Consider the following 12587-nt stretch of genomic DNA (forward strand, 5'->3'; position numbering starts at 1 on the left):
CCTGACACTGTTACACATAAATAAGATGGTACTCGAGGCAGAAAAAAAATGGCTCCAGCATTTTTTGGAACCAAGGTACTGGAATTACTCAAGGAACTGTTTTAGCCCTAATATATAATCTTTTTTCTGCTTTTATTGCAGGATCTTTTGGCAGCAACTTGTCTAACAAACCCAATGTGTATGTGTCAAGCAGCGCTGGAGCCCGATGGAGGGAGGTTTGTTCAAATCTGTCAAATACTAAAAAAAAAAAAAAAATGAAAAAATAAAAAAAGGATCTTGAACTGAATATTAAGCAGCTTTTTTCCCCAGGAAAGTTTAACGTGCATGCATGCACTTCCTTTCTGGTGAAGACTACTAATAAATGGGTTTCACATTTCAGAAAATAATTTAAACCAACAGGCAATGAGGCATATTTTTATTGACATGTTTAAGCATTGAATTGCAGTCCCGTGTAAAATATGGAACTAACTTAATTTGTCTTAAAAGTAATTAATGATATTTCACAACAGTAGATGGAGGTTCAAAGCAAAAAAAAAAAGGTTTGCTGCTTTATTGTATTTATTTATTGTCTTATTTTTAGGCATTAGCAGGTCCTCATTTCTACACATGGGGAGACCACGGCGGTATCTTGATGGCTATCCCACAAAGAGGCTCCTGTACTCATCTCAAGTAAGTCCAAATTGTGTGTGCATTAGGATGGGGCTACAGGCAAAATCTATCATCCATTCTGTTGCACAATAAAAAGGAAGTACTTTTAATTAAAGCCATTCAGAAAACAAGCAACCACGAATCAACCTCTCTGGGGTTTCAGATCATTAGTTAACGGGATCATTAGGTTTCCAGAGCTAATAAATACTATATGGTTTAATACAATATATCTGTGCCTAAGGAAAACAATAAAGTGCCAGGAATGGTGTTAGTGATGGATAAACCACAAATCCCTTTATTTACCAAATTATTTTTACCTGATTACTCCGTAACCTGGTTTAATCTTAATGCACTCTTCTCTTTAACTTCTACAGACCTATTTTAATTTTGTAGACAAACATGATGTAATCAGGATATGCGCTCATTGTTGGCGCAGAAAGAACGGCAGGCTTCATTGATGTACACAAGCTATGTACACAAGACGATTTACTGTAAAGGATCGCGAAAATCACTTAAAAAAACTAACATTGCCAGATGGAAAGCAACTTTTTCAATCCTTATAGGATTATAGAGTGGGAGGAAGATGTTACAAAGTGGCCCGATGTTCATCCTTATTCTGTGGAGAAATCTAGTGTTTACACTAGAGAGAAAACTGTGAGCCCTGCTTGGGCCATTGTCAACTATATCTTCACAGCTACCTCTACTTTCATGGCAGGGTGACCGACATAGCCAGCTAGTCTACTAGTTTGTTTTAGTTGCTTATTATACTATATAGAAGGGAGCTGAGAATTGTGTCAAATTCAGCGACAATCTCGTTGGCCCGCTTTGTAGAGCTACTTACAAGTTGCTGAGGTGTTCTAGCACACCCAGGGAAAAACGGCTAAAGTAAATATCACAAACAGTAATGCTAATGATTCGAATAAAGAGCTTAAGTTTCCTGGAGCTAGTGTGCACTGAAGTACATCCTTGAATGACCTAGCTACCAGTTACTATCTTGCACTAGTAGCAAACACTTTGCCATTATTCCACAATTTCTGACCACTTACTCAAGACATAGAGGTTAAGTTAAACCAAATGGCCATGATATTTTACCAGATATGAAATGAGCAAATGCGAGCAATCTTGATTGTGTCCTCGTTTGATAGCTTGCAGCCACAGGCTCTTCTGGTGTTTCTAAAATGCGTTGTTTCTTCTTGGAATTGAGAAAAACAGCAACTCCTTTCTACTCTGATTTGTACACCCGTACACACAACAAGGCATGTTGATAATGTAACTATTCAAACTCCACGATAAAACAAAAAACTTCACAGTCACACACGTGTATGTCTCCCGTTGTTTTGAGCCAATGATGCGTACACAGCCTTTGATGATGTCAAAAGGAAGATGGTCTATAGTGCATCCAGAAGGTAGTAACAGGGTTTCACCAGTTCCACATTTTATATTAAAGCCTCATCACTCCCAAAAAAACTCCACAAAATTCTAACCACATCAACCCATAACGACCACGGGAAAAATTTTTTTTTTCTTTTGCTAATTAATTAAACATAAAAAAATAAGACATCAAATCTACTTATTTACAGCCTTTGCTCAACACGTTGTTGACGCACCTTTGGCAGTAATTACAGCCTCAAGTCTTTTTGAATATGATGCCGCAATCTTGGGACACATATCTTTGGGCAGTTTCGCCCATTCCTTTTTGCAGCACTTTTTAAGCTCCACTAGTTAGGATGGGGAAGTTTTGGTGCACAACCTTTCGCAGGTCCCTCCAGAGATGGTCGATTGAACCCAAGTCTGGGCTCTGGCTTGGCCACTTAAGGACATTCACAGACTTGTCCAGTATGCTTCATTGTAGGGATGATCAAGTGATGAGCGATGCCTGGGTTGCTCCAAAAATTATTCTTGGCATTCACGCCAAAGAGTTCAATCTTTGTCTCATCAGACCAAAGAATTTTCTTTCTCATGGTCTGAGACCTCTTCAGGTGTTGGGGATGTTGTCTGTAGAATTTTTTTTCTATTTTGAAATGATTCCGTAACATAAAATATGCGGGAAAAGTGAAGCAATGTAAATACTTTCCGGATGCACTTTATATTCCAGTAGCGGGGTGTATTTCAGTTGGCTACTGCTGAGTCAAATGCCAAGAGGAGGATAAAAGGAATTTCTGTTACTAAACTGATACCACAGAAACACAATGTAAATTGTCCCTGCAGGTTCAGCACCAATGAGGGCGAGACATGGACCGAATTTCAGTTCTCTGACAGAGAGGTGTATGTTTACCAGTTACTGACGGAGCCTGGGGAGAAAAGCACCATCTTCACTATCTTTGGATCCTACGCTCAGCAGAGACATAGTTGGCTCATTCTGCAGGTCAACGCCTCTGATGTTTTGGGTAGGTTGGAGTCTGAAGAGTTCACATATTTCTTTCTCACATTTGCTTCTCAGTGGGATTACATATTATGTGCTTTCTTTTCTGAATTGAGTTGACTACAGTAATCATTGCGATATACTATTTTTATCTTATCGGTGACTTACTAATAGTTGAATTTCCCAATCTTTACCGATATTTAAAGGATCTGAATCATTAACTACTATAACACTAGACTAGTATAGTATTTGTTTATCCCGGGGGAAATAAAAGTTATTATTGAAAGTTAGTGTGAAGCACACATCAGAGTTAAGTTGAATTCGACATTGCATCACACTTAAGTGTTCTAGATATTTTGTCCCTCTTATGTAGCTAAATAAGCGCATCAAAATATTAGAAGTGCAGTGCTTTAGTTTTTTCCCATTTTGTTATTTCCCGACCTTATTCCAAAATGTATATGATTAAAAAAAAATTCCCCTCAATATTGTACTATACTTATAACAAACCATAATGTCAATGTTACATATTTTCCTCCACAGTTTTGAAAAAGATTTTATTAGAATAAATAAACTTTAGGAATCTGCCAAGAAATTTCTTTTTACTGTTTTTTTTTTTTTTATAAGAGCATCAAGCATTATTTTATGCACAGACAGAATAAATACATTTTGTCTTGATTTGATATCTTTAATCTTTGTTGGAATTTAGTTTTTTGCAAAGTTCCAGATGCACTGCTTGTGATTGTAACAAGAATGTTTGACAAATGGACCACCACCATTTTCTTTTGCCCAGGTGTTCCATGTTCTGAGGCTGACTACAAGCATTGGTCTCCTTCAGATGAACATGGCAATGAGTGTCTTTTGGGTAGGGAGATAACGTTTAAAAGACGAACACCTCATGCTACGTGTTTCAACGGTGAGGACTTTGATCGTCCTGTCACCATGTCTAACTGCTCCTGCTCTCGCGAGGACTATGAATGGTGAGAGCCCATGCATGCACACCACGCTCATGACATTTCTACACCAACATACAGCAATAGCAAACGTGTTTCACTAGATAAATTCATTCTTTTTGGAGAATAAAAAGCAAATTCTCAATTCAGAATTATTTATAATAGCATACTTTGACTAGACGGTGCCTTCAGTCTATGAATACAAATTGAAAAACCTGAAAAAGTCTATTGCATTTTTTTCCTTTTCATTTTGTATTTGTATTTTATTTTTTCAAAAGGTATACAGGGACAGTCCATATTAATTAAACAGTTTCCCGTGAATATGACAGATTATAGCCAGTGGCTAATTTGCATCTGTAAGATGCCAAGATCACCAAGAAGAGGGGTAGATTTAAGTGGAAGCATCCTCACACGATTAAAAAAACAAAACAAAAGCAGCCCGCTGCCCAATCTTTTTTGCACCAGTTTCGCGTAAAGACATTTTGACGTACTGTCGAAGCTTCGGCACAGCGAGACTGACTTGACCATCTCACAGCCCACACCCAATCATCTGTGATAATTGATCACTGATTGAGCTAGCGAGCCAGTGCATAAGATAGAAGTAGACCAAGAGAAGCTTTTTCTCGTCACTTATGCTCAGAAAAACGTTCTTTTTTTTCCTGTTTCTCTTTTGAGTGTATTGGGCAAGGCTGGTATACGTGTGCACTTCATGAAACACTGACTGTGGATGATATGATAAACAATGACTTCTCAGCTATGTTCACTGTGTAGGCAAGGTAAACTTCACAACTCAAAAGTTGTGAGGTTACAAGTGTGTGTGTGTGGGGGTGTGTGTGTGGGGGGGTGCGTTGGTGTGTGTGTGTGTGTGTGTGTGTGTGTGTGTGTGTGTGTGTGTGTGTGTGTGCACGTGTCATGTTATGGCCACCCCTTAGTGAGTAGTCATGTCACGCTGGCCATCCCACTGAGAACGTTCTGGCTCCACAGTACACCTGGTACTGAAACTTGCCACAGTTGAATGAGTGTATGTCTTCACTGGGTACAAAGCTGTTGGGACCAATTTCCTTTATTATTATTATTATTATTTGTCTTCATTAGAATTCCAAACATTATTTGGGTATATTGCAACGGGGACCAAGAACAGTGTCCACCCATTTTAGACTTTCATAGAAGGCAAATGCCTGAAAGAAAGTTATTGTTAGGTGAACCCGAGACTTGCTGGCATGGCCAAGATCTAATTAAATGACTGTTCTTGGTGAGCTGGTTTATCACTCCTGGAGCTTCATCACGACTATACTAATTTCAAATTGCATGTTAAAAAGAGGGCAGGTGACAAGCAATTTTATTTCGCCTTTTCTTCCTCCTTGCAGTGACTACGGATTCAAGCTGAGCGAAGATTTGTCCCTGCAAGTGTGTGTACCCGACCCTGAGTTTTCAGGTGACCTCCATGCCCCTCCGGTACCATGTCCTGTTGGCACCACTTACCGCCACAGCAAAGGGTGAGTTGGTATTATTTAACTTTACAATGGAAGATGTGTGTTGAATTATTGGCATTTCGCCTGCATTTGAAGCATTAGTGATTATTTCACATTCACATCCATTTTCCTAATTTAAAGTTCTTAGCCGATCTCTGTCCTGCCACAGATATAGGAAGGTACCAGGGGACAGTTGCAGTGGAGGGGATGTGGAGGCCAGACTGGATGGAGAAATGTTACCTTGTCCTGTTGGAGGTAACTGCATCTTCCATTTTACTTGTCATCATTAATTACATTGCCCTGCAACTGGTTGGTGACCAAACAAGGGCATACAGTGCTTCTTGTCCAAAGTCAGCAAGGATAGGCTCTAGCTGGGTTGTCACCAATGAAGTGCAAATGGGCATCAGGTAGCCCCTAAGGACAACATAAATAGGCCGCAGGCCTGTTCTAAAAATAGCTAACCAGTGATGGGAAATTATTTTCTAGGAATGTTGTATAAGTGATCATTTGAAAATGTGAACACTGGTGGAGACGTTATATTGATAAACCCAAGTATTGTGAGAAATCATTAGCATGATCATCTTCTCGTAAATTAATTTATCAATAACAAAATGAATATTATTAAATTATTGTTTGAGAAAATGTATTATTGTAGAAGTGTGTATCAGACTGGTATCCATTCACATTAATCAGTACCCAAGAAGTAGCTCTTGCTTTCAAAAAGGTTGGTGACCACTGCTCTAACTCATTCACAACCCTAATGAGGACAAGCGCTATAGAAGATGGATGGATGGATGGATGGATGGAGTGATGGATTACAGCACCACAAGATAGGATGACCATTAGATGTCCTTCTAAGTCTCCTTTATTTAGATGTCTGCTGTGATATCTGATTTGTCTTTTATCTCATTAGCGAGGCCCAAAAAATGGCAAGAAATAAATCTTAAACCCTTCCATGTGCTCTTAAATTAATGAGTCCAGATTGACTTTGCATGCCGTTAAAGTCAGTCATTCAAAATGTGTTGGCTTATTCGGCAGTGATCCATTTCCTTTGTCCACCTTTTACTTACCATCCGGCCATGTATTTTTTGTTCTTACAGAGAGCAACGAGTTCATCTTGTATGCTGTGAGGAACTCTATCCATCGCTATGACCTGGCCACTGGTAATGATCAGGTCCTCCCTCTGGTGGGTCTAAAGGAGGCCGTGGCTCTGGACTTTGACTATGACAAGAACTGCCTCTACTGGGCTGACATCTTGCTGGATACCATACAGGTTTGAGAGTTGTTCCTCTCTGACACAGTTAACTAACAGTAACTACAAGGACCATATAGATTTAGGTCTTACAGGAGTTGTGGATGTCACAATTCTCAATCTTCTTCAAACTTTTAGGGACTTTACGTTTGCTATATTCTCTCTATCTATTCTACTTGATTCAAAATCCCTGATGTGCTGCAGTCAAATGAGTGATCATGGCGGGGACTAGGGGTGGGCGATATATATCGGCATCGATATTATCGTCAACGTTGCTTTCAAGATATGCAATTTTACATTGGATACTGCCTCGAAAAGGAAAGACGAACAAGGCCATTGATGGCCGCAAAGTAGGAGGAAGTGATGAAATCCTCATTCGGCGAATCAGTGTGCAAAAATGGCACTGGAGGAGGAAGATTCACCTTGATTTTGTGAATCAGCGGGCAGGATTCAGTCTCGTGACTCCGTGATAGCAGCCGAGCGAACGTCTTTCAAATGTGGAGGAGTGTCCCGTCTCAGCGGGTAATTTAATAGCGAGGCGCAAGTCCACCGTCCACGTCCCTAGCCTGGAAATGATTTGAGGTTGACGAGACTGACGTCGGTCGGAATAACATGGTTAGATGTTGCAAAATCGTCACCGTGAAGAGCAATTCTGTTCCACCGCGAACACAATTCCACAAGCATGCTAAAGAAAAGCTAAGTAAAGACACACATTCAGAATACCCTTGCGGAGTTGAGCAAACACGATATTCGCTTAACATTCATTTTACGCGCTCGTAGTCCGCATCATAACTACATTTGGGACTACATCACGGGGAGAATGTGTAGGACAATTTCAGAAAATGTCTGGACAAAAGATTGCGACTGAATTTGTTGTCACTATAAACTTATATGCAGTAACATAGCTAGATGCTCTATTTCTCTTACTGTCTGTGTTAAGGACCGTCCAAAAATTACTTACCTGTCCTGAGATTTTTTGTTTGTTTGTTTCTGTAGCCCATATCACCGGTGGGGACTATGAATTACCTTGTCAAGTGGACAGTTAACTGTGTTTAAAACACAAGTGAATGGTTTGCCATTGTGAGTACAGCGACTCACAAAAAGCCAGGCTTTGATATGTCTTCAGAGTCATATGACACATTCTTGTTGTGTTTTCTCATGTTGTTTTATTTTACGATAGCTTCAAAAATTCTTCTGATGTTTGAGGTTAACCAACTGTATCTTCTATTGCAGCGTCTCTGTCTAAATGGCAGCACAGGTCAGGAGATCATAGTAAGGAAAGACCTGCAGAACGTGGAGGCCTTGGCTTTTGACCCCATCAGCAGATTGCTTTACTGGGTTGATGCTGGTGCACAGAAAATTGAGGTACACAATATGTATATAACTTGATACATTATAAAGTTACATAATGTATATTTGAAAATTAGTTTGTAAGAGTAATGTCATGTCACTGTTCAAAAACTACATGTACGGTTGCCCAGCCTGTTAGCGAATGAACCCAGGAGGCGACATGAACGTATCTTGCGAGCACGAGTTATAATATACATAAGTCGCGTGTTCTCTTTACATATCTTGTAAGTTAAAAGGTCATTTCGCATTTTCACTTAGTTGTGACGTAAAAAAAGGTAATTGCTGGTTTATGTTTGTTTAAGGTTTCCAATCCTGATGGGGATTTGCGTCACACCCTCCTTAACTCCTCTATCCTGGAACATCCACGAGCGCTTGTTCTCCTGCCTGTAGAGGGGTAAATTCCTTATATTACCCATACACGCACGCACGCACACAAACACTCACACTCACGAATAAGACGCCGCTTTCCACCATAAATACAGATACCTACATACAGACAATGTGGGGCTCTTCTCAGTAAACTTTAAGAATTAAAATAAATTCATTGCATCAATTAATTACACATCATAATTAATTCATCCAGATGATTTTACTTATGTTTAATTAATAAATAAAAACATCTCATTCCACAGTCTGATGTTCTGGACTGACTGGGGAGATAGAGCAGCAGGTATTTATCGAAGTGCCATGGATGGAACCAATGTGTCTTCAATTGCATCAGAGGGTGTACGCTGGCCCAATGGAATTACAGCTGATGATCACTGGCTGTACTGGACTGAGGCTTTCAGCGACCGCATCGAGAGGGCTGACTTCAATGGAGGCCAACGACGCATTCTGTTTGAGGGGTTGCCGCACCCATATGCCATCGCTGCCTTCAAGGTGAGTGCTTATCATTTTAGTTGAAATAATTTTAATGAGGTATATGAATTTGAAAATATTTTCACAAACTTGCTTTCAGAATGACTTGTATTGGGACGACTGGTCCAAAATGGGGATCTTCAAAGCTCCGAAAACCGGTACTCAGAGTAATGAGCCAATTGTTGGCAGACTGACTGGTGTCATGGACCTTAAGATTTTTTATAAAGGCAAAAATCGAGGTGAGAAACATATCTGAGAAAGACATATGACTGGATGAATGGACTAATACATTAGGCAGTTGCATGTTTACTGAATTCATGTATTGATGTAAATAATTCCCATAGTCTCAGACAAGAAGCTTAGCAAGTCAAACATAATAGTGTATCCTGTAGAATCTGCTGATTGCGGTAACCACCTAAAATACTGTGCACTTCACAAAGCACGATATGTTTTGACTTATCTACCAGGTCACAACGCCTGTGCCGACCTGCCATGCAGGTTGCTGTGCCTGCCTCAGCCTGGCTCTAGACACACCTGCATTTGCCCAGAAGGCACCCCAACTACCACCTTGCCTGATGGACAGCTGCAATGCCAATGCCCTACAGGATACCAGCTCCAAAACAACACCTGTGTTAAGACTGGTGAGACTGTGTTATTATAAAACCACCCTGTGCCGCAATTGGTCTGATTATGTCTCTATAAGAAATAACTTGCCTACTTGGCTAATTATTGCTTACCTGTGGCTGTGCCTGTCATTGTCAGAACTAAGCTGTTCTGCCAACCAGTACCGCTGCTCAAATGGCCGTTGTATCAGTAATATCTGGAAGTGTGACAGTGACAACGACTGCGGGGACATGAGTGATGAACAGGAGTGTCGTAAGTGCACCATTCACACTACGCAATGGGCCCTTGATCAAGGCAGTCACAATTTGTGTTCCTTGTTATTCTAACATCTGTCACCTCTTTCTCTCATGTCCATTGAGTGTTATTTTCCAGTAAAAACTGAGCATCCCTCAAATTGTTCTCGTTTGGTATCTTCAGCAACTACAACCTGTGACCCGAACAACCAATTCCGCTGCGTCTTCTCCGGTTCTTGCATTCCTTTGGCTTTCCAATGTGACCATGAAGATGACTGTGGAGACAACAGTGATGAAGAGCACTGTGGTAAGTCTTCATGCACTTGTTTACATCTGCATGGATTTGAGTATTTCATAGAACACCAGCTAGTGTTTGGAGAGATGTATTGAAAGTCACAGTGGAGCTAATGCAACAACATGCAAACGCTACACAGAAAGGCCACAGCCGAATTTTGAACCAGAACGTTTCTGCTTTCCTAAAAACCCAACCCCCAATGTCATAATCTGCCTAGTGCCTAACTTTCCTATCAATCCATATACAGCCCATTGCAAGAAATACCGGTAATGTATGGTAAATTCCGTCCAGTTTTTAAGACTCAGCAAGAGTATAGGATTTTCACCTATTATCTATTATCAATTCCATCATTTAATTCTCAAAAAATATGCTTTTACCTAAAGCAGCAACAAGATTTAGTGAGATTATTCATTTATAGTTGGTTGTTGTGTGACTCATAGATTCTCACGTGTGTGGTGCTGGGGAGTTCACATGTGCACGGGGTGTTTGCATCCGTGATGCCTGGCGTTGTGATGGAGACAATGACTGCAGAGACTGGTCAGACGAGGCTAACTGCACAGGTAATTTTTGGAAGAATTCAATGATAACATCTAACTGATAAAAGCCTCACTTGTGAACATTCACAGTACTTATGTTGTATTGTCTCACGCAAAATCTTTACCAGTTTATTTGTGACGCTAGTAAATATCATATGCGTATATCCACAAAGCTTTTTTCACTGCTATCATTATCTCAAATCTTTGTTTATTTGTAGCTGCTCAACATACATGTGAATCCAGTAGTTTCCAGTGTCACACGGGTCACTGTATACCACAGCGTTGGACGTGCGATGGTGACAATGACTGCCAGGACAGCTCAGATGAAGACCCTCATTATTGTGGTAACATGAAACACTTTCTAACACATGTTCTGTACGTTACACAACACTACATTTCACCTCCTGTCTTTATGTTGCCTGATATCAGTTAATTAGAGGTGATTTCAAACAGGCTGGATCGTAGCTCCAGAGGACCGGACTTGGGAAGGCCTACCTTAGATCATTCAGAAGCTTCACATTTTGTTTGCTGAATAGATGATATGCCACAATAATTTCCGTCAACATTTCAAAAATGTTTACACAAGTGGAAAAGTTGTCCCTTGCTGCCTCTCAGTTTGCCTGTTTTACGCTGGCACTCCTTTGTGTGCTGGTTTGCGCCTGCATTTCACACATGCTATTTAAAGCCGCAAAATCATTAGCTCATTTCATCTCAGGTTTGATCAATCACATTGCACATGCTAAAATAATTTATTTACATATTGCGCATGCTAAATTAAACAATTTGCTTACAGTCCTCCTTCAATGTGCAAAATAAACTGTGTGGCAGTTTAGCTCATCTGGTTGCGCCCGGGCGGCACGGTGGTCGACTGGTTAGCACGTCCGCCTCACAGTTCAGAGGTCGTGGGTTCGATCCCGGCCCCGGCCTCCCTGTGTGGAGTTTGCATGTTCTCCCCGTGCCTGCGTGGGTTTTCTCCGGGCACTCCGGTTTCCTCCCACATTCCAAAAACATGCATGGTAAGTTGATTGGATACTCTAAATTGCCCCTAGGTGTGATTGTGAGTGCGGATGTTTGTCTCTGTGTGCCCTGCGATTGGCTGGCAACCAGTTCAGGGTGTCCCCCGCCTACTGCCCAAAGACAGCTGGGATAGGCTCCAGCACGCTCCGCGACCCTTGTGAGGAGAAGCGGTACAGATAATGGATGGATGGATGGTTGCGCCCGGTCAGTAGATCAGCTTCCGTCAACCAAAAACAATTCTTTACAAGAATATGTTCTATGCAGCCCCACTAGCCTAAACATGGCATTCTGATTGATATTGTGTTTGTGGAATATAAATTAAGTAGTAAAATCCACACGTTTTTGTCCATCTCAAGGGGCGGCCATTTTGTCACTTGCTGTCGACTAAATATGACATCACAGTTGCTCAGGTAACAGACGATCATGGCTCAACTTTAGGAAACAGGTGAGCCGTGATTGATCGTTACCTGAGGCCTCAGCAACTGTGATGTCATTTTCAGTTGACAGAAAGTGGCAAAATGGCCGCCCTGTGTGATGGCTAAAATGCTGCATAACTCATACTCCACGAATGCAATAGTCATCAGAATGCCGTGTTGTAGTGGATGCGCTTAGAGCATATTATTGTAGAGATTTTGGGGGGTTAACTTCCCCTCTAAGTAATTCAGGCCTCTATTCTCTTGAGAGGCACAGAGGGTGACTTTGGATACAAGGCCGTGGTGCACTCTGAACGAGTTGCAAGACGATAATGAAGCTTACTTGCCTGTATTTGTGCGTCATCAACACAATCATGAAGAAGCATATCCTTTTCACCAATATTTACTGTATATTGTTGTATTATTTTCCAGAGGGAACCAGATGCAATGGCTTCCTCTGCTCCAATGACACCTGCTTACCAGTCACTTCCCACTGTAATGGCATTAAGGAGTGTCCAGATGGCGCTGATGAGGACTACTGTGGTGAGCATGGTTACCATGCCTCACTTAAATTATT

General features: G+C 41.0%; 1 protein-coding gene across 2 annotated transcripts in view; it reads left to right on the top strand.

Moving 5' to 3' along the window:
- Positions 1-12587, top strand: part of sorl1 (sortilin-related receptor, L(DLR class) A repeats containing) — a 52162-nt gene that overhangs the window by 22698 nt on the left and 16877 nt on the right. For both annotated transcript variants that reach the window (XM_086036333.1, XM_086036334.1), the window contains exons 11-27: positions 142-215; positions 581-669; positions 2857-3035; positions 3801-3987; positions 5328-5456; positions 5602-5687; positions 6533-6705; positions 7918-8049; positions 8337-8428; positions 8667-8913; positions 8993-9131; positions 9360-9533; positions 9655-9768; positions 9934-10056; positions 10485-10604; positions 10799-10924; positions 12443-12553. In XM_086036333.1, coding sequence (XP_085892459.1) covers positions 142-215; positions 581-669; positions 2857-3035; positions 3801-3987; positions 5328-5456; positions 5602-5687; positions 6533-6705; positions 7918-8049; positions 8337-8428; positions 8667-8913; positions 8993-9131; positions 9360-9533; positions 9655-9768; positions 9934-10056; positions 10485-10604; positions 10799-10924; positions 12443-12553 — 2295 coding nt within the window. The remainder of the gene's footprint in view (positions 1-141; positions 216-580; positions 670-2856; positions 3036-3800; positions 3988-5327; positions 5457-5601; positions 5688-6532; positions 6706-7917; positions 8050-8336; positions 8429-8666; positions 8914-8992; positions 9132-9359; positions 9534-9654; positions 9769-9933; positions 10057-10484; positions 10605-10798; positions 10925-12442; positions 12554-12587) is intronic.

This window comes from Filicampus tigris, chromosome 7, assembly GCF_054856515.1.
Source record: "Filicampus tigris isolate MCC_2025a chromosome 7, RoL_Ftig_1.0, whole genome shotgun sequence".
In the NCBI taxonomy this organism is placed as follows: Eukaryota; Metazoa; Chordata; class Actinopteri; order Syngnathiformes; family Syngnathidae; genus Filicampus; species Filicampus tigris.